At 38.5% G+C, this 26,313-nt stretch overlaps 2 protein-coding genes across 10 annotated transcripts in view; one reads left to right on the top strand and one right to left on the bottom strand.

The window, feature by feature from the left end:
* LOC144291504 (importin subunit alpha-8-like) overlaps positions 1-6,932 on the bottom strand; it is a 256,604-nt gene extending 249,672 nt beyond the window's left edge. For 2 of the 9 annotated variants that reach the window (XR_013358799.1, XR_013358800.1), the window contains exons 1-3: positions 6,506-6,911; positions 6,158-6,395; positions 765-930 (exon numbers count right to left, since the gene is read on the bottom strand). The gene's annotated coding sequence lies outside the window, so the exon portion shown is untranslated. Of the gene's footprint in view, positions 1-764; positions 931-4,849; positions 6,107-6,157; positions 6,396-6,505 lie in introns of those variants that run through there. The other 7 variants (XR_013358801.1, XR_013358803.1, XR_013358802.1 and 4 more) reach the window with 7 other exon arrangements.
* A 459-nt stretch (positions 6,933-7,391) lies between these two features.
* Positions 7,392-24,593, top strand: PGRMC2 (progesterone receptor membrane component 2). The gene is made up of 3 exons (XM_077861057.1): positions 7,392-7,842; positions 21,081-21,236; positions 22,378-24,593. The coding sequence occupies exons 1-3, from the start codon at positions 7,425-7,427 to the stop codon at positions 22,473-22,475; spliced, it is 672 nt and encodes a 223-aa protein (XP_077717183.1). The 5' UTR covers positions 7,392-7,424; the 3' UTR covers positions 22,476-24,593.
* Positions 24,594-26,313: the final 1,720 nt, after the last annotated feature.

Below are 26,313 nucleotides of genomic sequence, written 5' to 3' on the forward strand. Positions count from 1 at the left end.
TTGATTTACTCACAGTACTACTCATCATCACTTGTTAACCATCTCACCTCATTATTCATTGCTATCTTTTATGTAGATTTAGACATATAATTTTCTATTGTAAATAATGCATTTAACAATAATTATTTAATCATTTTTGATAAGCCCTGTACCTAATAGTTCTATTCTGTCCTTTCCTAATCTGTCTCCTAGCAAAAAATTACATTCATGAACTAATTGGGGAGCTCTAACCATTTCGTTCAGAGACATATTTCCAATAAAAATTTAGTTCTCTTTAGCAATGATGTATAAAAATTGATAATGTAGTTATGATCAATTATGTACACTAATGATTGTAATAATAATTCAATCCAAAAGAAGTTTTTGACAGAATCTTTTGATCATAGAAACCTGTTTAAATTATAAACAGATTTTTATTGCAGAAAAGAATGATAAAATAAGCAATAAAATATATTTAAATGTAAAATACATTTTTAAAACTTTTATGGAAAAATAGAATGAAAATACAAACTCAAAGAGAAAAAATAATGTAAATTTCTGTAAAAAAATTAATGATGATAAATATCCAATTTCTATGGAATTTAATTTCATTAAATGCATTTTAACCCTTTGTATTTTAAAATATTCATATTTACTTTAACCAGAAATTACATCTTTTGCAACTAAATTTAGGCCAAAAACATTTTACATATCAACCTAAAAATTATTTGGGGGGTATGTCAGCAAAATGTATGAAGACCATTGCCTTAACCCTTTAAGCTTACCCACTGAGATCAACTTGGAATAGTTATCCTCCTTGGATAAGAAGTCAGCAGTCAGGGCAGTCCTGTTCCCACCTTCATAAGATCACTTTTCCAATACAAAGTTTACCTCTTTTGTGGGATCTCCTGGGGTCACTGGTAAAGTGTAGATTTTTGTTCCCAGAATGCCCTGAATGGGTCAGAACAACATATCATAAATTAGTTCCAATGTTAATCTGTACCCAAGGCTATAATTGACAACCTGTTCTATTGCTATCTCAAATTATGTCCCCCTACCTTTTTCAACATTATAGAGGTTCTAAGAGAAAATCAAGTGATAATATAAAAATACTGAAACTAAAAACCAAAAAGATGTGCTCAATTTGATTTTGACCCTCCCCAATATGAATTTTCCAGGGAGAAATGAAAAGCTCAGCCGTTAAATTATCTTGTTCTTCTAAGTTACAACCCAAAGTAATCGGGTTTTAACTTCCTGTTAAATCTAAAATTATTAATGTCCAACACTAAACTTTCATGTGCTTATGAATTAAAGTTCAAACAACAGGTTTTGACACTCCCTGGCAATGAACTTAGCTCCCAAAACTGAAGCTCTCCTTCCCCCAAAGGGCTTATCTTGTTAAGGTTACCCCAAACATCCCCTGACATGGGCAGGCCCCTGGGAAACTTCTGGTATGAAGCAGCAGAGTAGAAAGCACACTTTCTGTGGGAGTCCTGACTTCCATGGGAAAGGGGAGAGGAAGATATTTGGCACATGCCAAACTTACACATCAGGAAACTTGCTAGTAGCACTGGAATAGAGTATTGAGAGTATGATAGTGACACTCACTCCATACTTCAAGAAATATCTGATGTGGGAAAGAAGTATTTTCCTCTAAAATAAACAGAACAGATTTACAAGACACAGGTTCTTGGGGTGCCTGGGTGGCTCAGTCCATTGGGTTTTGGCTCAGGTCATGATTCTGGTCTTGGGATGGAGAACCACATTGGGCTCCCTGCTCAGTGGGGAAGCTGTTTCTCCCTCTCCCTCTGCCCCACCCCCTCCGCTCGTGCTCTGTCTCTCATTCTCTCTCTCAGATAAATAAATAAAATCTTAAAAAAAAAAAAAAAAGGAAAGAAACAGGCTCTCTTATTTAAGAAATATTTATTGAGCGCAAATTTCTGAGCTAAATTCACTGGAAAATTCATAAGTGAATCAGAAATGGATGCTGCCTAACAACCAACCACTAACATCTGTAACATATATGTCAATGCCACATATTTTAGGCTTTTGCTGCAGCAATGCTCTACTTCCAGTACCAATTTTTGTATTACTATAGATTAGGCTTTGTTTGCTAGCAAACATCGCCAAATATCTCAGTGGTTTAGAACAGCAGAGATGTATTTCTCATTCATACAACTGTGTATGTTAGCTGAAGGCTCTTTTCCACTTTGCTCAGTGCTAGCACCCTCATTGACAGAAGCAGCCACCATTTGAAATATTGTTGGGGTGACAAAGAAGACCACAAATTCTTTGTCACTCTTCTCTCCAATCTCCATCAAGAGGTGAAGTTTATTTATCCTCCCTTTGAAATTGAACTGGCCCTGTGACTGCTTTAGCCAATAAAATGTGTTATTTCTAGGCCTAAGACTTATAAGACCTGGAAACTTCTGAGAGTCCTGAACCACCATGTAAGAAATCCGGTTACTCTACATGGCTAGGGAAGCCATGTCAAACCAGGCCCTATAAATACTTACTGGGGTGCTTTGCTATGCAGTAATAGATAACTAAAACATTCCCTCATTGTGCCAAAAGGAAAGAGGGTATGAGAAATTGTGCATTCTTAAAGCTTTTACTTGAAAGTGACACAAACCACTTCCAATCACATTTTACTGGCCACATCGAATTTAAAAGTATAGGGAAATTCAAGTCTACTATGTATGCAGAAAAAGAAATGGAATATTTGGTGGCTAGTACTATAATCTACCAGAGAAAGGTCAGGGCTGGAAAGGTACATCCTCCATAGAGATGACAAGTAAATCACTAAGTGGATAAAATGTCAAGAAAAAAAAAGAGCAAAAAAAGAGAAGAAAAGAACATAGAGAATGGCAGATGCTTATAGATGACCTCTTGGCAAGGTAGAGATAGATATAAGGAGGAAAAAGAAGGTGGAAAGACTCAGAAAAGAAACTTCTACAGAGGCAAAAGGAGACATCTAGGGATCCAAAGAATTTCAAGAACAGTCAAGAACATAAAATATAATGGATGGTATAGGCAAGGAATTTGTAGAAATTCAGAGAAAGAGATCAATGTGAGCTGATACAGTCACAGGCCTGGAACAGAGAAGGAAATTAAAGACAACAGAACTTGGATGGTTAAAAAGGGAAAAAGAAGGGCGCTCTCAGAGGAAATAGAAAGAGTAAAGTCTGGAATGGGGAATAACTTCAGCAATTTGGAGGACAGAGACTAGGTATTGTAATGGGAAATAGATCAACACAATAAAAGTTATGTGTAACGTAGATTAGGTGGGATGCCCGGGTGGCTCAGCGGTTGAGCATGTGCCTTTGGCTCAGGTCATGATCTTGGAGATCCAGGATCAAGTCCCGCATCGGGCTCCCTGCATGAAGCCTGCTTCTCCCTCTGCCTATGTCTCTGCCTCTCTCTCTCTGTCTCTCATGAAAAAACAATAAATAAAATAAAATAAAATAAAATAGAGTAGTTTAGGTTTGCTATAGAAGGGGAAGGCAGGGAAGCCATTTGTGGATTTATAGAGAACTTTGAGTGCCAACTGAGATTTCTGAGTTGTTTCCTTTAAATAGCTGAGCACCACTGGAGATAGGGTGCCTGAGTAAAGGAAATAAGTATACAGGATAGTCCCTTCATGTGGAATAAAGAAGGAAAAGACTGAGCAAGCCATCAGTCAGAAAGTTATTACAGTATTCAAAGAAAGAGTATCCTACTGGGAGAGACTGTTATCTGGGGTGGGGGTGGGAGTACGACACTCTTCTAGACCAGTTCAGGAGCCTTAGAAGAAGTTGCTCAGAGAACTAAAAAAAGGGGGAGGGGTGGTTTCAAGTGTAGAAAAGTTGAGATATTTATTTTATCAAGGATATAAAAGAAAATGTTTAACTTTTCACTTCTGTGGTAGACAACATTGGTCACTTACTCAACATTCTCCATCCTATTGTTTTGACAACGGAACTTCAATACTGCTCAATTCCTCTCTTCTCTCCAAATCAATCAGGGTAAAGAAACCTACACATACATAATTGAGCTCCAAGGTGAAACCTGATTGGCTTACGCGAACTGGTTTAACCACTCAACTAGCATCATCTTTCTAGGGAGTGTGTGGGGTGGGAAGAGGGTTGGTTTGTTTGGTGCCCCAATACCAGGAGTGTACTACTGACATTTAGTGGGACGAGACCAGAGATGCTAAGTGTCCAGCAACGCATGTCACAATCCTTCATAAAAACTGCCAAAAGCTACATAAACACTAACCAGTCATGGTAGTCCCAAGCTCCTTGTCAGTTACTGTTTCAGGGAATAGTTAGACCCAGTTCTGGTCAGTAACACAGAAGGAGTAGCCTGCTATGAAGCGTCTGGGGTGGTTTCTTCCCACCGTTGATGTCATCCCAACTGTATAACACCTGGTACTGCTACAAGCATCCATCTTCTCCCCAAAAGCAGTATCTTCCCAAGTATCCTGTTTCCATCATTGGCATTTCCTGTTACCAAGTCCTAAAGCAGTTTTGGCTTCTAACCATTAACCTCAGGATGACTCAGATTTGTCTGGAACAATCTAACTTTAATCCTGTTCTCCCAGTGTATAGTGCCCCCTTCCAGTTCCAAAAGTATTCTAGAATGGAGGCTAGATTATACATGGCCACTTAATTTTTCCCAATAAAATGCTGTTCCCTCTGCCTCAAGAATGTACCTTTATAGCAGGGGTGAGCAAACTATGCCCTGTAGACTCTTTTTATACCTCTAGAGATGAGTGCTCGCTTCAGCAGCACATATACTATACCTCTAGAGATGAAAAAAAAACGATTTTTACATGTTTAAATGCTTTAAAAAAATCAGTATTTCATGACACCTAAAATTTCAGTGTCCAGGGGATCTCTGGGTGGCTCAGCGGTTTAGCACCTGCCTTCCGCCCAGGGCGTGATAATGGAGTCTCCAGAGTGAGTCCCACATTGGGCTCCCTGCATGCAGCCTGCTTCTTCCTCTGCCTGTGTCTCTGCCTCTCTCTCTCTCTCATGAACAAATAAATAAAAAAATTTAAAAATTTTTCAGTGTCCATAAAGTTTTATTGGAACACAGCCATGCTTATTTAAGTATCTTCTATGGTTGCTTTCTTATTATAAAGTAGTTGAATAATTATAAAAGATAGTGCCTAATATGTCAACGTTTGGCCCTTTATGGAAAAGCTTACAGACCCCTGCTCTAATGCCACTTAGTTCTAAGTCTCCTCATTTCTTGCACAAATACTGCACGCAGCATACTAACTTGTTTTCCATTCTTTTCTCACTCCGACCCTTAATACACTTGGGAGATAATCTCTCTAGAGAAGTTTTGAGCCTGTCATTTGCCACCGTAAAATCTTCAGTGCCGGGATCCCTACGTGGCTCAGCGTTTTGGCGCCTGCCTTTGGCCTGGGTTGTGATCCTGGAGACGCTGGATCGAGTTCCGCGTCAGGCTCCCTGTGTGGAGCCTCTTCTCCCTTTGCCTGTGTCTCTGCCTCTGTCTCTCATGAATAAATGAATAAAAAAAAAAAATTTAAAAAAACTTCGGCGGCTCCTCCAAAACGGATAGTGTAAAGGCCAAGCCTATCCTTTGACTAAAGACTATCGACCTAGTTCTCCAGACTCTGCTCCTCTTTAACAGCTTAAAGCCGAAATGGGCCACTTGCCATTTCCCTAATAAGTACCTCAGCTCATATCACATGCCCCTATTGCTTGCCTAGGTCTTTCCTCCATGGCACCGGTTCCTCAAGATTAAACCCAAACTGGGGGATCCCTGGGCGGCTCAGCGGTTCAGCGCCTGCCTTCCACCCAGGCGTGACCCTGGGGACCCGGGATCGAGTCCCGCGTCCGGCTGCCTGAGTGGAGCCTGCTTCTCCCTCTGCTTGTGTATCTGCCCCTCTCTGTGTGTCTCTCATGAATAAATAAATAAAATCTTAAAAAAAATAAAAATAAAACAGCCATCATCTGGGAACCTGGGTGGCTCAGGGTTGAGCATCTGCCTTCTGCTCAGGGCGTGATCCTGGAGTCCCGGCATTGAGTCCCACCTCCGGCTCCCTGCATGGAGCCTGCTTCTCCCTCTGCCTGTGTGTCTGCTTCTCTCTGGGTCTCTCAAGAATAAATAAAATCTTAAAAAAAAAAAAAAAGATTAGACCCAAAGTGTTACTCCCTTAACACACCTTCATTCTTTCAGCACACCGGTAGTCCACAACTGGCCGTTCTTGGGGTGGTTGTGTGGGAACTCACCAACACCAAAACAGACCAGGGCAGGAAAGCCCAAGTCCAGTGAGATGAGCGCCTGAGGTAAGGGGCCCAGAACAAGGCTTCAGAGGTGAGACATTTACGCCAGGTTTTTTGTGTTTTGTTTTGTTTTGTTTTGTTTTTAAGGACTTGGGAGCCTAAAAGACTACGAAGGACCTAAGGAGATAAAAAGAAATCGTGAGTTAAAGCTGAATGAGGGAACAGAAGGACCGCCTCATTCTATCCACTTCCCTACCGCCACAGACTATTCATTCAAGGAACAGCACCTTCAGCGTAAAACCTGAAAGCGAATTCTGCGGGAGCGGCCTCGGCCAAGACCACCGTCGGTGGCGGCTCGGTGCCGGCGCAGACAGCAAGCGGGCTCCGGACGCCCAGCGGCCCCGGCGCGGGCTCCGTGCGCTCCTCCTGCGCCAGGAGGGCTCCAGCCCGTCGCCAACACCTCCGGGCGGCAGCTCTGTCTGCGCGCCCACGCTCCTGGCTTCCAGACAGGCGCGACGGCGCCCGGGGGGGGACAAAAAAGAGACGCCCCTCAACAGTTTGCGCCAGTAATGAAAACTGGGTCGCGGCCTCCCACAAGCCGCCAACCTGCGCCCCCGAAAAGGCGACCCCACGAGACTGAGACTCCGCCTCCGCGGCCGCCCCGGCGCACGTGAAGTCCCCGTGCCGAGCCGCCGCGCTGAGGCGGGAGTGCGCGGACGCGAACCCAAGCCTGGGAAGGGAAGCGATTCCGGGGCGCACGCGCGTAGAGCGGAGGGAACCAACCGGGCGGGGCCGGCCCCCCGGAGGAGGCGCAGGGGAAAGGAGAGCGCGTGGCGCTCCGGAACCCGCGCACGCGCTGTAGTGTCCCCCCGCCTATGCGCGCGCGCGCGCGGCCGGCGCTGCATCTTTTCTTCAGGCCCGCCCCTCCCCGTCTAGTACTTCTGCAAACCGAGGCGCTGAGCGAAAGCAGGGAAGTGTGGGGCGAGGTGGGCGGGGCGTCGCACGCGAGCGCGGCCTGCTGAAGAAGGGAGGGGGGAGGGAGCGATCCGAGACAACGTTACCCCTTCAACACCCAATGGAGAGCAGGCTTGGCCCCGCCCCCTCCCCTCCTGTCATTGGCTGGGAGGCCCCCAGAGGGGCGGGGTCGGCCGTGGGGTTGGGGAGGGCAGGGGGCGGGGAGGAGGAGGAAGGCGCTGGCGGGCAGTGATGGCGGCGGGTGATGGGGACGTGAAGCTAGGCACCCTGGGGAGTGGCAGCGAGAGCAGCAGCGACGGCAGCAGCGAGAGCCCCAGCGGCGTGGGAGCGGCAGCAGAAGGGGGCGGCTGGGCGGCAGCAGCGTTGGCGCTTCTGACGGGGGGCGGGGAGATGCTGCTGAACGTGGCGCTGGTGGCGCTGGTGCTGCTGGGGGCCTACCGGCTGTGGGTGCGCTGGGGGCGGCGGGGTCTGGGCACCGGGGCCGGCGCGGGCGAGGAGAGCCCCGCTGCCTCGCTGCCTCGCATGAAGAAGCGGGACTTCAGCTTGGAGCAGCTGCGACAGTACGACGGCTCCCGCACCCCGCGCATCCTGCTCGCGGTCAATGGGAAAGTCTTCGACGTGACCAAAGGCAGCAAGTTCTACGGCCCGGGTGAGGAGGAGTTGGAAGGGGAGGGGGAGGACCTCCTGCAGCTCCTGTGCGACCCCCCCACCCCCCGCGAGACGGGGAGGCCCCTGGGCTCCGGGTTAGTTTGCCCAGCCTTCCCGACGTCTGGACCCCTGCGGCTTGGCTCCTGCACCTGGGACGGCCCGCCCCACACACACCCCCAGCTCCGGGCGCCTGCAGGTCACCCCCCCCCCCCCGGCCCAAGTGCAGGTTTCAGTGTCGCCCCAGGAACCGGCTCTCAGCTCTCCTCTTTCTCCCATCCCGTTCCTCCACGAAGCTTTTTCTTCTGCTGATTTTTTTTTTTTTTTTTTTTTTTTTTTTCAGAATCTTCCCAGTTGTCGCCCGTCACGCTAGCCCACTACCTTTCTTGAGCTTTCTGATTCCTGGGATGGGTGGGGGCAGGAGGGACGGGAGATGCCTAATGTAGGGACCCAAAGTTTGTAGGCCAGGTAATTCACAGCTTTCCTTTCTTTACTCTGTTTTGTCACTGATCTCCCTTTTCTCTCTACTATTCCCCATAAGGCCACGTTTAGGTACACGTACTTCCAAGCCCCCACCGTTTAGCTTGTGAAGTCTGAGCATATAAGCAACACCTCAGACTTTTTTTTTTCAAACCAGTTTTAGTATGGAGATGCTTTCCAAGATTAACACTGTATGTAGGATGAGGACAGACCAGAATGTAGATCTTAATAAAGACTGGCAAGGATAGTCTCCCTGAGTTTTGGAGGTGGAGCTCAAATACCCAGCAGGCGGGCCTGTCTGGTTTCTTTTTACTTTTTTTTTTTTTTTTTTTTTTTTTTTTTGATAGTAGGAAGGCAAGTATTCAAATCCACGTTGATAATGACTTGTGTTTTCACTGAGCAGCAAAAACTTAAAAGAGCTACATAAATCCATACCCCAGTGCACCAGTTTTGCAAGTTAGAGATTTTTAGAACTTTGCTTTCCGAGAACCGTGTGTGCAGGGTAGTTGGGTTAGAAACCCTTCCTTTGCAATGTTTCATTTCAGATTATGCTAATAAACTTCAGTTCAGACTCATGGAACCTGTTGGTATACAATAAAATTGAGCAACATTGTACATCCTGGTTATGTAGTAATTAATCCTAAACTTAAAGTGACTACAATAAAAAAATACATAATAAAATTAGGGACCTAGAGTGACCTGTTATTCTAAAGAATACATCCAAGCCTCAAATTCGAGGGGGTTGACAAGTCCCAAAAAGAAATTGGTTTCTTCTTGATGTAATCTGTTAGTCCATGAGATTCACTGGCACTTAGAAATACGAACTTCTGATTTCAGCGCTTGGTGGCTGGAATATATTTTGGAAGTGCTTTGGTTTGCTGTTAAATGGAATAGAGATAAATTGTAGATTTTTATGTGTTGGACTATTTAATTTTTAGTTGCTTGTATTTTTGTGTATAGATCCGCATTCACTTTAACCAAGTCTTAGATAATGCTTCTGGTTGTTTAAAATTGAAAAGCAGATGTCTACGTACTTAATTCAGCCGAAAGGGTTAATACTTTTTGTTTACTTGAAAGTATATGGGACAAGAGAATAGGGCCAAACTACAGTAATTAAATGGACATACCTATTTAAATAGCTAATTTTTCTAAATCAAGGATTTGAACAGTATTTGGTACCTGAAGTTTCTTTCTCATTGATAATAAAATGTATATGCAGTAATTGGAAACTGTGTATAGGTTTAGATTTTCAATATTGAGCTTGCCCAACTAAAAGATTTGCTTTTGCAGCCCCTATCTACACTGACAGTGAAACAAACAAAGTATTAGTGCAAAGAAGCATATTAGTCCTTGCGCATTATGCCTTGCCACTATCTGCAAATAGCTAGGAAAGGCTGTCCTACTCACAGTTTAGCAGCCTCCAGTGGCGAATGTTATACAATAGAAATTAAAAACTAAGAGTCATAGATGTGATGTGGATAGCCTTTGTGTGGCTTAAGCATTGAGCAAGCTCCTCAGATAATAAGGGAGAAGTCAGTTTCAGGTTGGCTTCCATTAATTCCCATGTCCTGATGAACAGCCAAAGGGTAATTACTATTTTCTAAGTATTTATTGATCAACCTAGTAGAGATGTTTGGAATGTTATATTATTGAAAGGAGCCTTGAAAGGAGCCAGATCATCTATGGGCTTGGAATATGTTGATATTTCACATTAATAGAAGATGTAACAGTTTTTCCAAAAGTCTTGAAGCCAATTTCTGGCTATGAAATAGATATAAGTTCAGTTTGGGTTTTCATTTTTATTTTCATCCTCAGGTCAACTGAGCACTTCGTAATAGAATAATTCAGAAGCAATGATCTTAGCCTGACAATCTCAGTAGCTTGAAAGAATGAGCTGAGAAGCAGAAAACCTTATTCTATGCCTAGCCAATATCTACATTTCACAGTGTTGGTTTTAGAGTTAATAATTATTTTGTGGGTTTTTTTCTGTGTCGAAGATACTGTTTTTTTAGTCATTTCTAAAGTTCAGGTCTTAAAAAATTAAATATTGACAATTTAGTGGAGTAAACACATGTTGGCAAACAGTTGGCATTAACTACATTTGTCAGCATTAAATTTAGTAACAGTTCAGGCACTTGGCCAGCATGTGAGGAAAGTGGTCATGTAAGAAACAATGAATATGGGAGGAGAAAGGAAATAAGATTTGTTAAGCACCTACTACATCAGATCCATTAATTTGTCATCTCCACAATGCTTCAGTGAGGCTAATAAGTATTCCTGCCCTCGGAGTCTGAGGTTTAAGTATTTTGGGTAAATTGGCTTGAGTCATACAGACGTGGCTCTCAAACCCAGATGTATTTAAACAAAAAGCCTATCTGTACTTCAGGTAAACTATGTTCTGGGATAAATTTGTAGAGAATCTTACTGTTACTTTTATACCCTCTCCTGGTTCCCATAAGGATTTAAAGCCTTAAACACACTTTCATAGATATATGTTGTGCTGTCCAGTATGGTAGCCACAAGCTACATGTGGCTTTTTAATTTTAAGTTAAATTAAAATTAAGTATATTTAAAATTGACAAGCTACATGTGGCTTTTTAATTTTAAGTTAAATTAAAATTAATATATTTAAAATTGAGTCCCTCCATCACACTAGCCCCATTTCCACTACTCAGTAGCCACATAGCTACCATATTAGTGTACCTTATAGAGTATTTCCATCCTCCCAAAGAGTTCTATTGAACAGCATTGATTCTAGAGGTCAAGGTAGAAGGAGGAGGAAACTCCATTTAGTCAACTTATTATCTCATTTAACTCTCAAACAGCCCTTGGAGATATGTTCCTATTTTACAGATGTGTTTTGCTCAAAATCACATACTTAGTGGCAAAGCTAGAAATCAAACAGTCTGACGTCTTCACAGGCCATCCCTTCTCATTATATCACAACAAAATATAATTTTATACACTTCTAGAGTCAAAATAGAGTAGGAAGACTGGAAGATAGTATAATTTTAAGTAACTTGATTTAACATTACTACAATGAAATTCTACCAAAATAGCGTTTTTATTTATTCTTTAGAATGGCAAGAAATTTGACCTTTCTAATAGTTTATCCTGCATTTCTGAAATTTAAATATATTACTTCCCCCTTATTCCATGTAGCATTTTCTTTGACACAGATCAAAACTGTATTTTCTCCAACTTACCTTTTAAGTTCTATTGGAAAAGAAAAAGTCCTATATAAAAGAGGTACTCCATGAGATACCTCATATTTAGGAAGATGGAGAAAGGAGCACATGTACCTTTCAAATGTTTTTCCTCCTTTTTAAAATTTTATCTTCAATATGTTAACTTTTATTTATATAGTTTGCAAAATTGCAATTAAAGCAAGAGTTGCAACATATAGATTAGGCCCAGCCTGACCTCTTCCTTTATGGATATCCTACTGGCACTACTGAGCTCTCATCCCAGCTTTAAAGCCAGCCAGCTGGGTCTGTTTGAGCTAATGGCCATACACATCCCTACCTTTCAGGAAAATAAAAGGATCAGCTAAGTTTTCCGATAAGTTTTGATATTCTGCTCACATTTATACTAGTTATTTCTACAATACCTACTCTGAGTTCAGCATGATTCCATATGTGCTTAATCTTTGGGGGAATTGTATTTGTGTTAAATACTAATGCTGAGTATTAAAGGATACCTGAAAGCATATATGAGACCAGAATATGTTATTCATCCTGGAAGAAAATAGATTTAGTAACATCTGGAGGTAGCTATTCGAATTCTTTTAATAATTCTTTGAACAGTCTGTGACAGAGACTGCTCCTTTCCTCTGTACCTGTAACAAACATCACTAAATAACTGCTGTGTGCTTAGAACCTGCATCTTGTCTCAAGATCAGTAATACAGAATTTCATCTCCCTTTTAAATACTGAGAAGGAATTGCCTGGATTTCATCACGTTGTTGCTTAAATAAGATTTTGTAAAAAATGAGTTAACTGAGTTTTCAAAACAGATGGGTTCCTATCCAATGTGGAGTTATGGTATATTTGGGAAAACAGACAATAAATAAGCATTCAGTATATAATCATAATTTGTAATGAAATATTCTATGAAAGAAATGTATAGGATATGTAATAGGGAGTAACAGAGGACTTTAGATGGCTAAGAAAGGTACTTTATTTATATTAGTTTATCAAGAAAAGGGTGTTGATATTTAAGCAAAAACCTAAAGAAGTCAGCCACCAAGATCGGTGTGAGAATGTTCTGATGCCATCCAGATCTAGAACTGCATATTGTATTAATCAGAAAAGAAAGAAATATCCTTAACCTTTACTGATTTTGAGATTTGACGTCAGCCTTCATTTGGTTAGTATTACCTCAGTGATTCTTTTTCTACCCTTTATTCCACTGATCTGTGGTATGTTTTATTCATATTTTTTTAAGTTTGTTTAATCGAATCTAGTATCAACACTATCTTTTTTTTAAGATTTTACTTATTTTCTTAAGAGAAATAGTATGGGGCAAGGGCGGGGGGGGGGGGGGGGCGAGGGGAACGCAGGGAAAGGCCGAAGGAGATCCTCACTGAGCAGGGAGGCCAATATAGGGCTCCATCCCAGGGCCCTGAGATCATGACCCAAGTGGAAGACGAAGGAAGACACTTAATGGACTAAACCACCCAGGGCCCCTCAATACTGTCTTTTAACAGCTTAATTGGTTTATATGTTTTGTCATTACTAGTGTATTTAGACTTATTTCTACCTTCTTATTTAGTAATTTATCTTTGTCATACTTTTCTTTGCCTCTTTTTCCTTTTTTTCTTTCTCAGATTATTTTTTTTAATTCTTCCACTTTTTCTCTCTACTTATTTGGATATATTCTATTACCATTCTTTTGGTAATTTCCTTAAAACTTTTGCTATAGACACTATTCTTCTGAAGAATATAGGAATATTAGCCAAACATTTCTGTGTGAATTAGAAAAACTCTCTTTAAGACACTTTACTATCATTTGAGGGAATATTTCTTATTAAAATACAAAACTACCATGTATACAAATGTGAATGGCGTCCTTTGGGGTGGTGTAGTATACAGCCATATGTTGTGGCCATGGGTTAGAAAGCTTCACTGTATTCCTTCCCTCACCTTATTTTCTACGGTATTACTATCAGACTTGTAGTTCTGCATTTTTCTCAAACTCCTCCCCCAAATTGATTCAAGTATTACCTTTTTTTAAATTGCCAGCCCTCATTTAAATTTACCAACATAGTTACCATTTTCTTTATTCACTGTCATTTCTTGGATCTCATTCCTTTGTTCAGGGTTCAGCTTTCATTTTAGTGAGGTACATCCTGTAGTTTTTTCATTGGCAGAAAATAAATTCGGTCTCCATATGCCCTTATTCAGGAATAATACTATAGGTTTCAGATATAAAATTGTAGGCTGATTGTTTTACCTCACATCTTCAATAGTACTATGCCACTGTCTTCTACCTGTCTTCAGATCTGCTTTTGGTTTATTTTCATTCCTTTGATTACTCTATTTTTCCCTTTGTCTTGGAATTCTGCTCTTTTACTAGGATTTACCTAGGTGGCGATTTAATTTTTTTTAACATGTGCCAGATTCTACTAAAACTTAAGGATATGTGTCATCCATTTATTTTAGAAAATTTGAACCCATTACCTCTTCAATAATTGCCTCCCCCATTTCCTTTTAATAGATACACATTAGCTTTTCATTCTGTCCTTTGTGTCTCTTAACCTTTCCTTATGTTCCATCTCTTACTTACTTAAAAATTTTAAGCAGACATGCTATAGTTCTTTAATCTGCTTGTATTATTCTGTGGTTGCCAGTTTTCATAACTGTTATATGTGCTTACTCCTTCATGGTGGTTTGTTTCTTCATGTAGTTTATAATTCGTGCTGCAAAAACTTCAGCAGTTATGGTCTGTTTCTTGGGCATTTTTTTTCTGTACTGTTTCTTAAGCCCTAGGTTGTAGAAGTCTTCCTGTATAGCGTCTTAGATGTATTTCTAAGTAGGGCCTCATGGAAGTTTAAAAAAAAAACAAAAACAAACTTTAATTTTTATTAGATAATATATATTCAAAATAGAACATTTTAAAGCACATATTGTGAAAAATAACCCAGTTATCATGTTCCCCTTCCTAGAGGTGAGGCACCAATCTGGGTTTTTTTTTTGTTTTTTTTTGTTTTTTTTTCCCAGAACTATTGTCTGCAAGTACAAGCCTATGGATATGTATCTCTCTCCACACACACACACATATAGTTGTATGTTGTACAGACTTTTAATATTTGGAGAGCCTTTCATCTCAGCATAAAAAGAGCCATCTTAGTCTTTTGAATATATATGTATGTGCTATTATATGAATATATCATAATTCAACAGTCCACTATTAACAAACATTTAAACTGTTTCCAATCTCTTATTAATACACAGTGCTGCTATAAATATTCATGTACATGTTCTTTTATACATGTGAATGAACTTACAAGGAAGATTCCTAGAAATACTGAGTCTTAGGGTATGGGATGTTTTTAATTTGCGTACTTATTTCTGAATTGCCCTCCAGAGAAATTGGACCAATTTGCACTTCATGAAAATGAGCATTTCTCACCCCTTTGCCAAAAATGTGATACTAAACTTCTTGGTCTTTGTCAATCTGAGAAGTTAAAATGGTATCTCAATATCATTTTAATTTACATTTCCTTTTTTGGTGAGGTTGGACACCTTCAGGATTTTGAGTCATTTATGTTTCCTTTCCTACAGATTATCTGTTCATATGTTCTTTGCCAGTTTATCAATCATGGTAGTGGTCTTAGAGATTTTAGGTTTTATTTAAAAAGTGAATCAACCTTAGTTGCAAACATTTTTCCTGATTTATTTGTCTTTTTATTTTATTTACGGTATTTTTGTAAACTACACAGAAATTTTTGGTTTTATGTATTCAAATTTATCTTCTTTTCATAGCCACTGAGTTTTCTATCATAAGTTACTTAAAGTTTTTTGCACTAAAAAGATTATTTTTTAAATATGTAGTTTTTTTCAATATAGTTTTATGATTTGGGTTTTTAGTTCCATTTGGAATTTATTTTAAGTTATGAAATAAGTATTTTTACAGAAAGTTACTCCCACACTATTTATAGAATAATTCTTTTTTCCCCCAACTCCTACAATATTACCCTTGCTCTTCTCTAAATTCCAATAGATATGTAAGTCCATGCTATTATTCTTCACCTTAGAATTCTCATTCTGTGGAGGCTGTGTAAACTCAGTCCCCACTCCCACATCTGGCACAGGCCTGGGATGTTGATTTTTCAGTTTTTCTCGTCCTCAGCATAGCCATAAGCACTGGGGCCAGGGCCACTGAACTGAACCTGTAGTATCACTGACAGCCTTCTAGTTTGAATTTTAAAAACAAGATTGAGTTGGGGAAAGTATTTTACCTGCCTAAAGTTGGAGACCAAACTAGACAAATACTTTCCCCTTTTTATACCAGTGCCTCTAAGATTTGCCCAATATTAAATGTTGGTTGAAGCTTCTAGAACCCAGATATCTTGGCTTCTTGTTGAGTATTCTTTCATTTTCGCCACACTACCTTCTCCCTAAAAGTCTTAGAACTTCCTAATCTAAATATTTAAAAAATATGTATTATTTGGATCTCCTTTAATCACTTTTTGCATTATTGCTTCATTTGTTCCAAGACCCAATTTGATCTTATTTGAAATAATTACTCAATACCAAGTATATTTAGGGTTTTTTTTTTTAATTGTTTTAATAATCACAGAAGACAATATTGTCAAACAGGCTAGAAAACTAGGCTGCTTATAAACTTTAATGAATTATAGCTTGTCCCTGAGAGCTATGGTTTTTATACTATAGAAATAACTGAAATACTCATTCTGGAATTTTCTCCCCTTCATAAATACTAATGTGGCTATATAGTCATCCCAATAATCACAAAATTATGTTATGTATTTTAGAATTTTATTTCCTCTTGGAATTTTCTGTTCATTAAATTATTCCTTAAAACATTTTCTTACAGTGCCATATGTTTTTGCCTTTTCAAAAATATGTTACCCCATTCTACCTGATTATATTAAAGTAAGCAGTTTTAGGATTCACTAACTGGTAGATTTTTTGAGTTTTGAACTATAAAAATCTGTGCCATGGGTTGTTGTGTTAACTCTTAAAGAGTATTAATAAAATGTGAATTCTAGTATAATGTCATTTTGATATATTTAATATTATGTTTGAAAGATTTATTTTGGGGCACCTGCGTGGCTCAGTCTGTTAGGAATCTACCTTCAGGTCATGAGCCCGGGGCCCTGGGATGGAGGCTGCCTTGGGCTCCCTGCTCAGCACAGAGTCTGCTTCTCCCTCTCCCTCTGCTCTCACCCCCACCCTGCCTGCTCATTCTCTCTCTCAAATAAATAAATAAAATATTTTTTGAAAAAGATTTATTTTTAAAATGTCTTAGAACATTTGTTATATAAGTGTTTTCAAGAGAAACTGCTTTGGTTGAATAATTGCTGTTTATTTTTTGTAGCAAGAATTTTCTGGAAATTTTAAGTCCACTTTTATGGCAGCATCATATTACAGTCTTTGATAAAGCAACAGAATATTATTCCCTTAGTCATAAGCCCTAATAGTCAAAATAACCATTTATATAAACTAGCCTTTTTTTTTTTTTTTTTTTTTTTTGGTAAATTACACCAAAAGATTTAATACCATTTAAAATTTGCTCTCCTTGGATAGTTCTCTGTTACTTTAGTATTATGGATAGCCAAGTATGGTTATCAAAATATTGGAATCTGTAACATTTATGTTTGTTGTGTAAGGGAGCAGTGGAATGGGGAGTTATTATTGCCTTCTCAGATGACACTTCTGATTGTATCATGAATACAGAGAAATGTAGTTTAGTTAGACCTCAGATTCTCCTTTCTCTGAGCACTTCCATTCAGTTCAAATTCTAGTTCTTAATATTTTGTTTTGTTTTGTTTTAGTTCTTAATATTTTTTATGGTCTTACAGGAAAAAGTAAAGAAAACTGTTCCAAAAAGACCTTTTCAGAAGTTAAATGCTTCCTGACGGAAATCCTAAATGTGAGGAATACAGCTTAATATAGTTTAGAGAGTGGGGAAGTATTATGTTAATCACTGAGTCATTATTTTCTATTTAAGAGTTAATAAAACATTTTGCCTAGAAATAGGGTTAGATTATTAACTGACTCAGGTTCACTGTTACTAAATCAGCCATCTAAAACCAAAAATAGAACATGTTTTATGAAGTTTTGTCTTTACATTCATTCAGTGTTGAGGTCTCCTTAAAAAGTTGGCAGAGAATTTTATTAGAGAATGCATTGGTACATAATTAATATACTCAAAGATGGAGGATTTTCTGCTGTTTTTATAATGATCATCTTTTCTTCTCTCCTTTTTACCATTTAGATGTGTTTTATGGTTTATACTCTGAAGCAGATTGACTTTTGCAGGCCAGGGAGGTTAAATGTTGTAACAAACTGATAAGAAAAGCTGTTGGTATATACAGCTTTTTTGTTAATTCACTTCATTTTGATTTAACAGCTCTTCTAAAATACTTACTCCCCTGAAATTTTGTAATTAATGAAATGCTCCAGTTTTCAGAGTCATCCTTCCTTCTTTGGGTTTATGGGTCCTCTGTGTGTTTTCTTTTTTTTTTTTTTTTCTCTGTGTGTTTTCTTAACTGTATTGTGTTTGGAATAGAAAAGTGGACATAGTACTTCCCAAGTCTGTTGATAAAATTTTAGGCAAGTCACTGAATGTCTCTAGTCCTGTTCTGCCAGGTGAGGGGGCAAAAATTGTTCCTTCCACTTTGCAAGACTATTAGAGAAGAGAATCACATTGCTAGAAAATTCTTTAAAAGGTGGAAAACTATCATTCTACATTTGTAGGTTTTTGTAGCCCTGATCAGTTTTATTTTTTCTTTTGTACTTATGACTCATCGCTGTTTTACGTTTGTCAGCATTACTTTGCTTTCATGGTTTCTCAAAAAACTTACATTGTTTTATCTCTCTTATCTGTCTATCTATCTATCTGTAGCCTCCATCTCAGGAAAAACAGCTATTGGCACAAAGCATTTGGAGTCATATAAATAAATAAACAAACAAACACACACACAACTACTTTTTTCACTAGGAACTGTTTGCTCTTGCTTGATTTTCAAAGTTAGTATTTCTCTAAAATACTTAATTCCAATTTAAGGAACAATATTGAATTTCTCTTAAATGCTTAATACCCTGTTTTCAATGTCAATTGAGATAATGAACAATAGATTGAAGGTCATAAATTTTGGCCAGTTGTAAATAGTGTCCTATTTTCTTATATAGAAGACAAATTTAAAAGCTTGCTTGCTTATTTATTTATTTAGTTAGTTAGTTATTTAAGATTTTATTTATTTATTCACAAGAGACACACAGAGAGATAGAGGCAGAGACACAGGCAGAGGGAGAAGCAGGCTCCATGCAGGGAGCCCGACATGGGACTTGATCCCGGGACTCCAGGATCAGGCCCTGGACTGAAGGCAGGTGCTAAACCGCTGAGCCACCCAGGCTGCCCTATATTTTACTTTGTTAACTGGACAGTAAGCTCCCTTACTGACCACTGTGTTGCTCATAATAATTAAGTTAGGAATTCTAGGTTTTTTTTGTTTTTGTTTTTGCTTTTGTTTAAGTTGAGATTTTATTTATTTATTCATGAGAGACAGAGACGGAGAGAGGCAGGCTCCATTCGGGGAGCCCGATGTGGGACTCGATCCTGGGTCTCCAGGATCAAGCCCCGGGCCAAAGGCAGGTGCTAATAGACCGCTGAGCCACCCAGGGATCCCAGGAATTCTAGTTTTAAAATCATTTTCTCTAAATTACCTTTGTCATGCATGGAAAACTATAGCCTCAGGAAAAAAAATTTTAATTTGTAAAATTAGGTATTTTGGACATCTTTTTTTTTAAGTATTTATTTAAGTAATCTCTATACCCAACATATGGCTAGAATTCATGACCCTGAGATCAAGAGTCAGATGCTCTTCCGACTGAGCCAGCTAGGTCACCACTTAATTTTTAAACCAACATTTTATTTTTTTAAAGATTTTATTTATTTATGCATGAGAGATGCAGAGAGTGAAGCAGAGAAATAGGCAGAGGGAGAAGCAGGCTCCCTGTGGGGAGCCCAATGTGGGATTCAATCTCAGAACCCCGGGATCATGACTTGAGCCAAAGGCAGACACTCAGCCACTGAGCCACCCAGGTGCCCTATATGTGTGTTTTTCTAATTCAAAGCAAATCATAATTTATATATACATACTCTTCTGAATTGCTCTTTTCAGTTACTCTATCATGGACTTTGGTCTGTGTACATATAGAGACACTTCATTCTTGTTGATGATTATGTACTTATTCCATTAAATTAATGTACTGTAATTTAATTTTTTTGGTGTGGAAAATTAAGTTGTTTCAGTTTTGCTTATTATGTGTTTTAAAGAACTGAAGTGTCTTTTTTATCATATATTTGGGTGGGGGTTTTGCTTACCATAAGTGAATCTGTTTAAATGATCAAAATCAAGAGTTACTCATTTGGAATTACAGCTAATATTTTGGAAGAAATATACTGTGTTTCTCTTTTATGTCAGGCATGTGCGAGGCATTGAGTACTAACATGAGCAAGACAATTGCTGCTCTCTCTCAAGGACAAACTGGGAATGGCTCACTTCTGTCAGCATGTAAATCATGCCATTCTTCCCTAGAGAGGGTGGTTCCTAATTCCTTGGACAAATGCTAATCATTTTGTGACAGAAGAACTGTTGGGGTGCCTGGGTGGCTCTGTTGGTTAAGCATCCAATTCTTGATTTCAGTTCAAGTCATGATCTCAGGGTTGGGAGATCAAGCCCCACACGGGCTCTGCAGTGGGTGTGGAACCTGCTTAAGATTCTCTCTCCCTCTTCCCGCCCCTCCCCCACCCCCAAAAAACAATAGAAACTTAAAAAAAAGAACTGTTCCTTATAGTCATCTCCTGTTTCCCAAGAGCTGTGACAAATGCAAACCATTGTTTGATGACTTTTTGTAGTTTATATAGGTAATTGTGAGTATATTCTGGTAGTCACATGATACTTATTTTGAAAATGGGTCATATGATTTATCATTTATCAAATGATAAAACCAATCATTCGACAACGACCTGTTGAACATCTACATGTGCTATTCATTGAACTAGTCAGTGGGGGTACAAAGATGATACAGTCTGTGCTCTCACACAACTTGCTTTGAATAAGAGGAAGAAAAATATTTTAGATCCACAGTTGACCTGAGTCTTTAACAGGTGCTTATTAGTGGATGTTCTGTTGATTATTTGTAGACACCACAATTAATGAACAGCAATCAGTGAAGCATTATCTCCCCTCAAACCAGCTTCCAAACCTAGCTGCTGACGTTTCCTCTTCTCCCTAATACAGTATAGTCTTCAACCTTGAATACAAGTTTTGAGGTATCTGAAATTTAAATTTTAAATTTTCAGTGAAAAACTTTACTTTGTTCTATAGACAGATTTCCAAGAAGTTTCTTCTCATTATCCCGTCTTGTATCTGTCATGTTTTGAAATTAAGGCTGTGTGCCAATTATGAGTCATTATGAGGTTTCTTTTATTTGGCTTTTTCCTTTGAGACATTCTAAACTAATGTTAAGGTAATGTCAATAATTTATTTTTCTTCCCCACCCCCAGCCGGTCCATATGGAATATTTGCTGGTAGGGATGCCTCCAGAGGACTGGCGACATTTTGCCTAGATAAAGATGCACTTAAAGATGAATATGATGATCTCTCAGACTTGAATGCTGTACAGATGGAGAGTGTTCGAGAATGGGAAATGCAGTTTAAAGGTACCTTCATTTTGTTGGGTTCTTTGGAAATACTAAATTTATGGCCAAAGAAAGTATACACTGTTTCACACTCCTTAAGAGCCTAAGGATATCTGTTCATCACCATCATTGTTTAATGATAAGAATAGCTAAATGACAATGATTGTTACATACTATTATTTAAAAATCCATCTTTAAAAGTTGCGTTACAAACTATAAGTCTAACAAAAAGTGTGACACCTTTAGTCTTATAAGGCTTTTTAATTAATGTATAGTATTTTTAAATTTAGGCTTCTATTTAAAACTGAAGTGATTTTTAATATTGATACTATTATTTATTTCAAAATTATTTTATTGATCTTACTCTCAAACCATAAAGAAAAAAATATGTTTCCCTTGTAGTATATCCTTGTGACATCAGTTATTACCTTCTGTGTGACAGTCCAGACAGCTATTTATGTGACCTGTGTATCCCTTGGAAACAGTTCTTTTGGCTTCTTGGCACTTGAACTGATTTTAGGGTAGGAAGCAGTCCTCCTATCTTCTCCTGATTTGTCAGTGAATTCACTTAATCTAAGTTCAAATCCTGACCAAGAAATAACTAACTTCAAAATAACTAAAAGAAATAACCAAATATGTATCACCTTGGACACTGCAGTGTTCTAAATTAAATACCTGGTAACATAAGCAATATTAACAGATTTAAGAGGAGAGTTTGGTGGGAGAAAGAATAGTGGTATGCCTGGGGCCACACCCTGAGATCTCAAAGAACAGAGCATAATAAGTAACAAATGACTTTGCTTTCCATTTGATTTATTTTCCTGGGAGTACTAGCATAAATCACATTTTCTCCCCCAAAATATTTTCTGGTTAGATCTACTTAGCATGATCTCTTAAGTGATTCTGATGAAATGTCCTTGATTAAGAACTGGTAGTATGGAACACTCTCGTGCAAAGCACAGTCCCCAAGCTTGGTAAATTCCTTAATCCTGTTTTCTTTTGTTCAAGCCTTGCATGAATACAAAGACCAGCCAAGGTGTGCAATAGGAACAACCTAGCCTATTCTATATAATTCTTAAAGAGGCAAACACCTTCCCTGCTGTGTAATGGAATAGTGAAACAAATTTGATCACTACTGATTTTCTTTTGATGTATTTTTCAGAAAAATATGATTATGTAGGCAGACTCCTAAAACCAGGGGAAGAACCATCAGAATATACAGATGAAGAAGATACCAAGGATCACAATAAACAGGATTGAACTTTGTAAACAACCAAAGTCAGGGGCCTTCAGAACTGCAATTCTTATTACTCCCTTTCACAGAATGTCCAGCGTCTTTGGATTTGGTTCACCTGCTGCAAAAAACATTCAACAGATTGTATACAAGCTAAATGAGTCTCACTATGAAGATTTGAATCCTAGACATTATTTACGCTGCCAAACTCATTTGTTGCAGTTGTTTGTAATGTCTGGTGGGGCTTCATCATCCTGAAAAGGAGGAAACAGGGACTTTTTTAAAGAGCAAGAAAGTCACAAGGTTACTTTTTCCTTCCTTCCTTCATTCCTCCTTCCCATTCTACTACCCTACCTCCTTCCTTTCCTCTTTCCCTCCCTCACTTCCTCCTATTTTTTTAAATCAAAGACAAACAGATATGTATTTGCTACTTAAGTGTACAAATCTCCTAAAAAAACAAGGGATTCGTCTGCTTTTTTTGTTTTGGTTTAGCTTTGAGGGAGGAGACCTGGGCAGGAGAGGTTGGTGGTGCACATTAATTTGAGTGGTTTAGGTTACCGAAATATTAAAATGTGAATTCTCAAACTTTTCTTCTTGGGTTTTATCAGGGAAAATTAAAAACTTTTATTTCTAAGAAACCTTTCTAGGAAATTAGAAGAAGGGATTTCAAGTGGGTCTAAGTCAAAGCTAATTCGCCAATAGCAAGATCATTTGAAACTAGTTTTTATCCCTTCCCTTCCCCTAGATCAAATCAATATTAATTGTGCCTTATTTCACTTACATAGACTTGAATTATTTTAGGGAAAGCCCCTATGTGAATTCAGAAGTCACTACAAGCAGCATTGAGAGTGAAGTTGGGATATTCTGTTGACCGCAAAACCTTGATGTCATTCTGTGTATATAGAATGTAAAAGGAATATTCAGTGTTACTGCCACATATGTTAATATACACAAACTTAATTAGCATTGTAATGGCCAAATGCATTCCCTCATGCTTTTTCTCTTTTAAAAAAAAAAAAGGAAAAACAAATCAACTCTGTCCCCCAACAGCTGCCTAATTTAGGAGTCTGACCCTCACATCTCATTGGTGTGGGTGCATGGGGCCGTAGTATGGATGTTGTATGGGTGTGTCTGAATGTGTGTGAGAGAGCCTTGGAAAGGACTCTGCAGATACTGTAAATACCAGTACCGTTTTAATAAAGCATGTACAATAAACCAAAACAAGCTTGAGTTGGACTTTATATAAAAACTGTAAGCCAGTGCATTATGATATGGTAGTCAGGATTGTGCATTTGATTCAAGATAAGGAAAAATCTTGGAAATGAAAAGCAGGCACTGGTTAAACAAATTGTACACATTGTACCACATTCACTGTAACTTTAGGAAGAAATTCCACTTTGTGGAACATTCTCAAGAGATCTGAGATTATTCAGGTAAGAATTGATATATAAAAATGTACATATTTTTACTTTATATTTTGATGCCAACTGATTATACTAGAAGTAATAGCACCGGCTGGTAGTTATTGAACACAGAATAATAAAGGATATCCTACTGATAGGTACTGAATCCTTCTATTGTTCGTTTGAAAACGCCCTTACTTAAAAGCTCGATATATGTCAAGTTACTGATTTCATCAGGACTACTTGGTAGGGGACAAGTTACACCAAAAAAGGTAATTTTATTTAACCAAGTCACAGTTGAAGAAAAGACTTATTCTGCTGTATGAGTATAGTATATGCAGAAGCCATCAAAAAAAAAGGGGAAATTTAAACTGCAATAATAAGCTAAAGTATGTAAAATACTACATTCTATTATATTCGGTCTTAGAATTTTTTGTAGAAAAGGATGAACTTCAGCCAAATCTTTGCTAAAGACTGGTTGTAAAGACTGAAGAGTGTTGGTAAATGCTTTGTGTGTTTTTATGTAAAATATTTTCTAAACAAATTTGTTAAAGTACATGTTCTCTGTAGTAAACATATAAATATATATATATATATGAATCATTTGACCCTAAAGTTCAGAAATCTACACTTGTGAATAGAGAAATCCTAAATATCCATGCAGTAAAAATTATGCAGTCTGTTAAGAAAACTGAGTAATTTTGTGTTTTGGACTTGAAATAAACCGTGTTCTACAGACAATTCCTCAATTTTAGTTGAGTGTTTCTCATTTTCAGGTAGTTTGCTGGGTAGTCTTGGAGTAAGGGGATGGGAGCTGTGGTGGTATTTTTGCTGGTTTCCCCTTAGCCTCCATTTCCCTGACCTCCTGATTATCAGAACCACTTGAAGTGCTTAAAATACAAATCCTGGTCCCCAGTCCAAACCTACCACACACAGAGCCAGAATTGAAAGAGATGGTTCTCAGACTCTATTTTTAAGAAGTGCTGTGGTAATTCTTGTGGTAAGGCACATTTGAGAAACCACACTAATCTTTTCAAGTTACATTGTCCATTCTTGTCATCCACTTGAAATGGAACTTACTTTTGGTTAATTTGGGTCTGGTTTCCTGTATTTGGTTTCATATCATTCCCAGAACTTCCTCGGAGTTAAAGTATCAGGGGATTCCACATAAAAAATCTAATGTGATTTTTTGAAAAGAATTTTTTAATTCAGATTTTTGTCTTTTGATAGCATCTCAAAGTTGGCATGTTTCTCAAATCTATACTGTGTGTACTACTCCGTTTCTCTCCATTAGGAAATGAACCCATTCAGCTACAGATCAACTTTTTAAAACTTCGACCATTATGTGAAGGCTTCTTCATATTTCCTGACAGTAATTATACCTGCCATTTTTTGAAATCTGCAGAATCCAACTCTATACCTACTTCTACCTATAATCTGGAAAGCTAAAGTTAATATATTGAACTAGTACTGGAGAAAACTGTTCTTTTGAAAACTTGATGAATCAGACCCCTTATCCATTTATTATTCCATTTACTTCTGTTAATAACTGAAAAGTGCAGCAAGCTGCTAGAAATGTATGTCATTGGCTTGTTAACACCGTGTATAACCTTAGAGTTTTTATGGATCAGAATAATCTGGTAATAATAGATCTATAAATAGATACATAAAGTTGGTAAGTTGATGTGAGCATAATTGAAATGAGTCATCGAATATTATAGTGATGGTTCTTTTCCTCTAATCAATTAAATGTAGCAAATGCTTGGGGCACCTGGGTGGCTCAGTCGGATAAGCGTCCAATTTGATTTAGCTCAGTTTCTGATCTTGGGGTTATGGGATCAAGACCACAGTCTGGCTCCATACTCAGTGGGGCATCTGCTTCCCTCCACCCCCCTCAACCCTCACTCACATGCACCTGCGCTTGCTCCCTTGCTCTCTCAAAAAAATTTTTTTTAAATAGCAAATTTTCAAAGTTAGCTTTTGCGTATGTGTCCCACTAAGGTCAGCTCTCAGTTTGGTAGATTTTAATAACAGATTATGATCTATTTGTTGTGACAAGAAGGTTCAAATAAAGACCACCCAACTTTTCTTTACTGTTTTTAGGCAAGAATCATCATTCTCGAGCCATGTCATAAAAGGCTGTGTCTTCTTACCACAGTCCTGTGAGTCAAACTTTGAGGAGACCCCGGGCTAGATTTCAGCTTCACATTTGTGCTACCATCACTAGTAACTGAGAACATTTGCCTGTGAGTACTACATTCAAGAGAACACTTGACATGCCATAAACACTCTGGTTTATTCTTGAGATTTTTCTATGACTCTCATCTGCATAGGACACAACTAAATAAACCAAATCACGAAATTTGGTGCAAGAAGACTGGTAAATACTTGCATATTTATTTTAAAAGCATGATTTTGATGGCTACATAGTATGATTTCCAAATAGAATTTTTTGTGAAAA

Source organism: Canis aureus, chromosome 20, assembly GCF_053574225.1.
Source record: "Canis aureus isolate CA01 chromosome 20, VMU_Caureus_v.1.0, whole genome shotgun sequence".
Taxonomy (NCBI): Eukaryota; Metazoa; Chordata; class Mammalia; order Carnivora; family Canidae; genus Canis; species Canis aureus.

What these genes read in the sequence shown, in the direction of transcription:
- PGRMC2 (XM_077861057.1), top strand. Translation starts at nt 7,425, where the DNA reads ATGGCGGCGGGTGATGGGGACGTGAAGCTAGGCACCCTGGGGAGTGGC. An exon ending in CAGCAAGTTCTACGGCCCGG is followed by an intron (nt 7,843 to 21,080) that starts GTGAGGAGGAGT and finishes CCCCACCCCCAG; the next exon opens with CCGGTCCATATGGAATATTT. An exon ending in ATGGGAAATGCAGTTTAAAG is followed by an intron (nt 21,237 to 22,377) that starts GTACCTTCATTT and finishes TGTATTTTTCAG; the next exon opens with AAAAATATGATTATGTAGGC.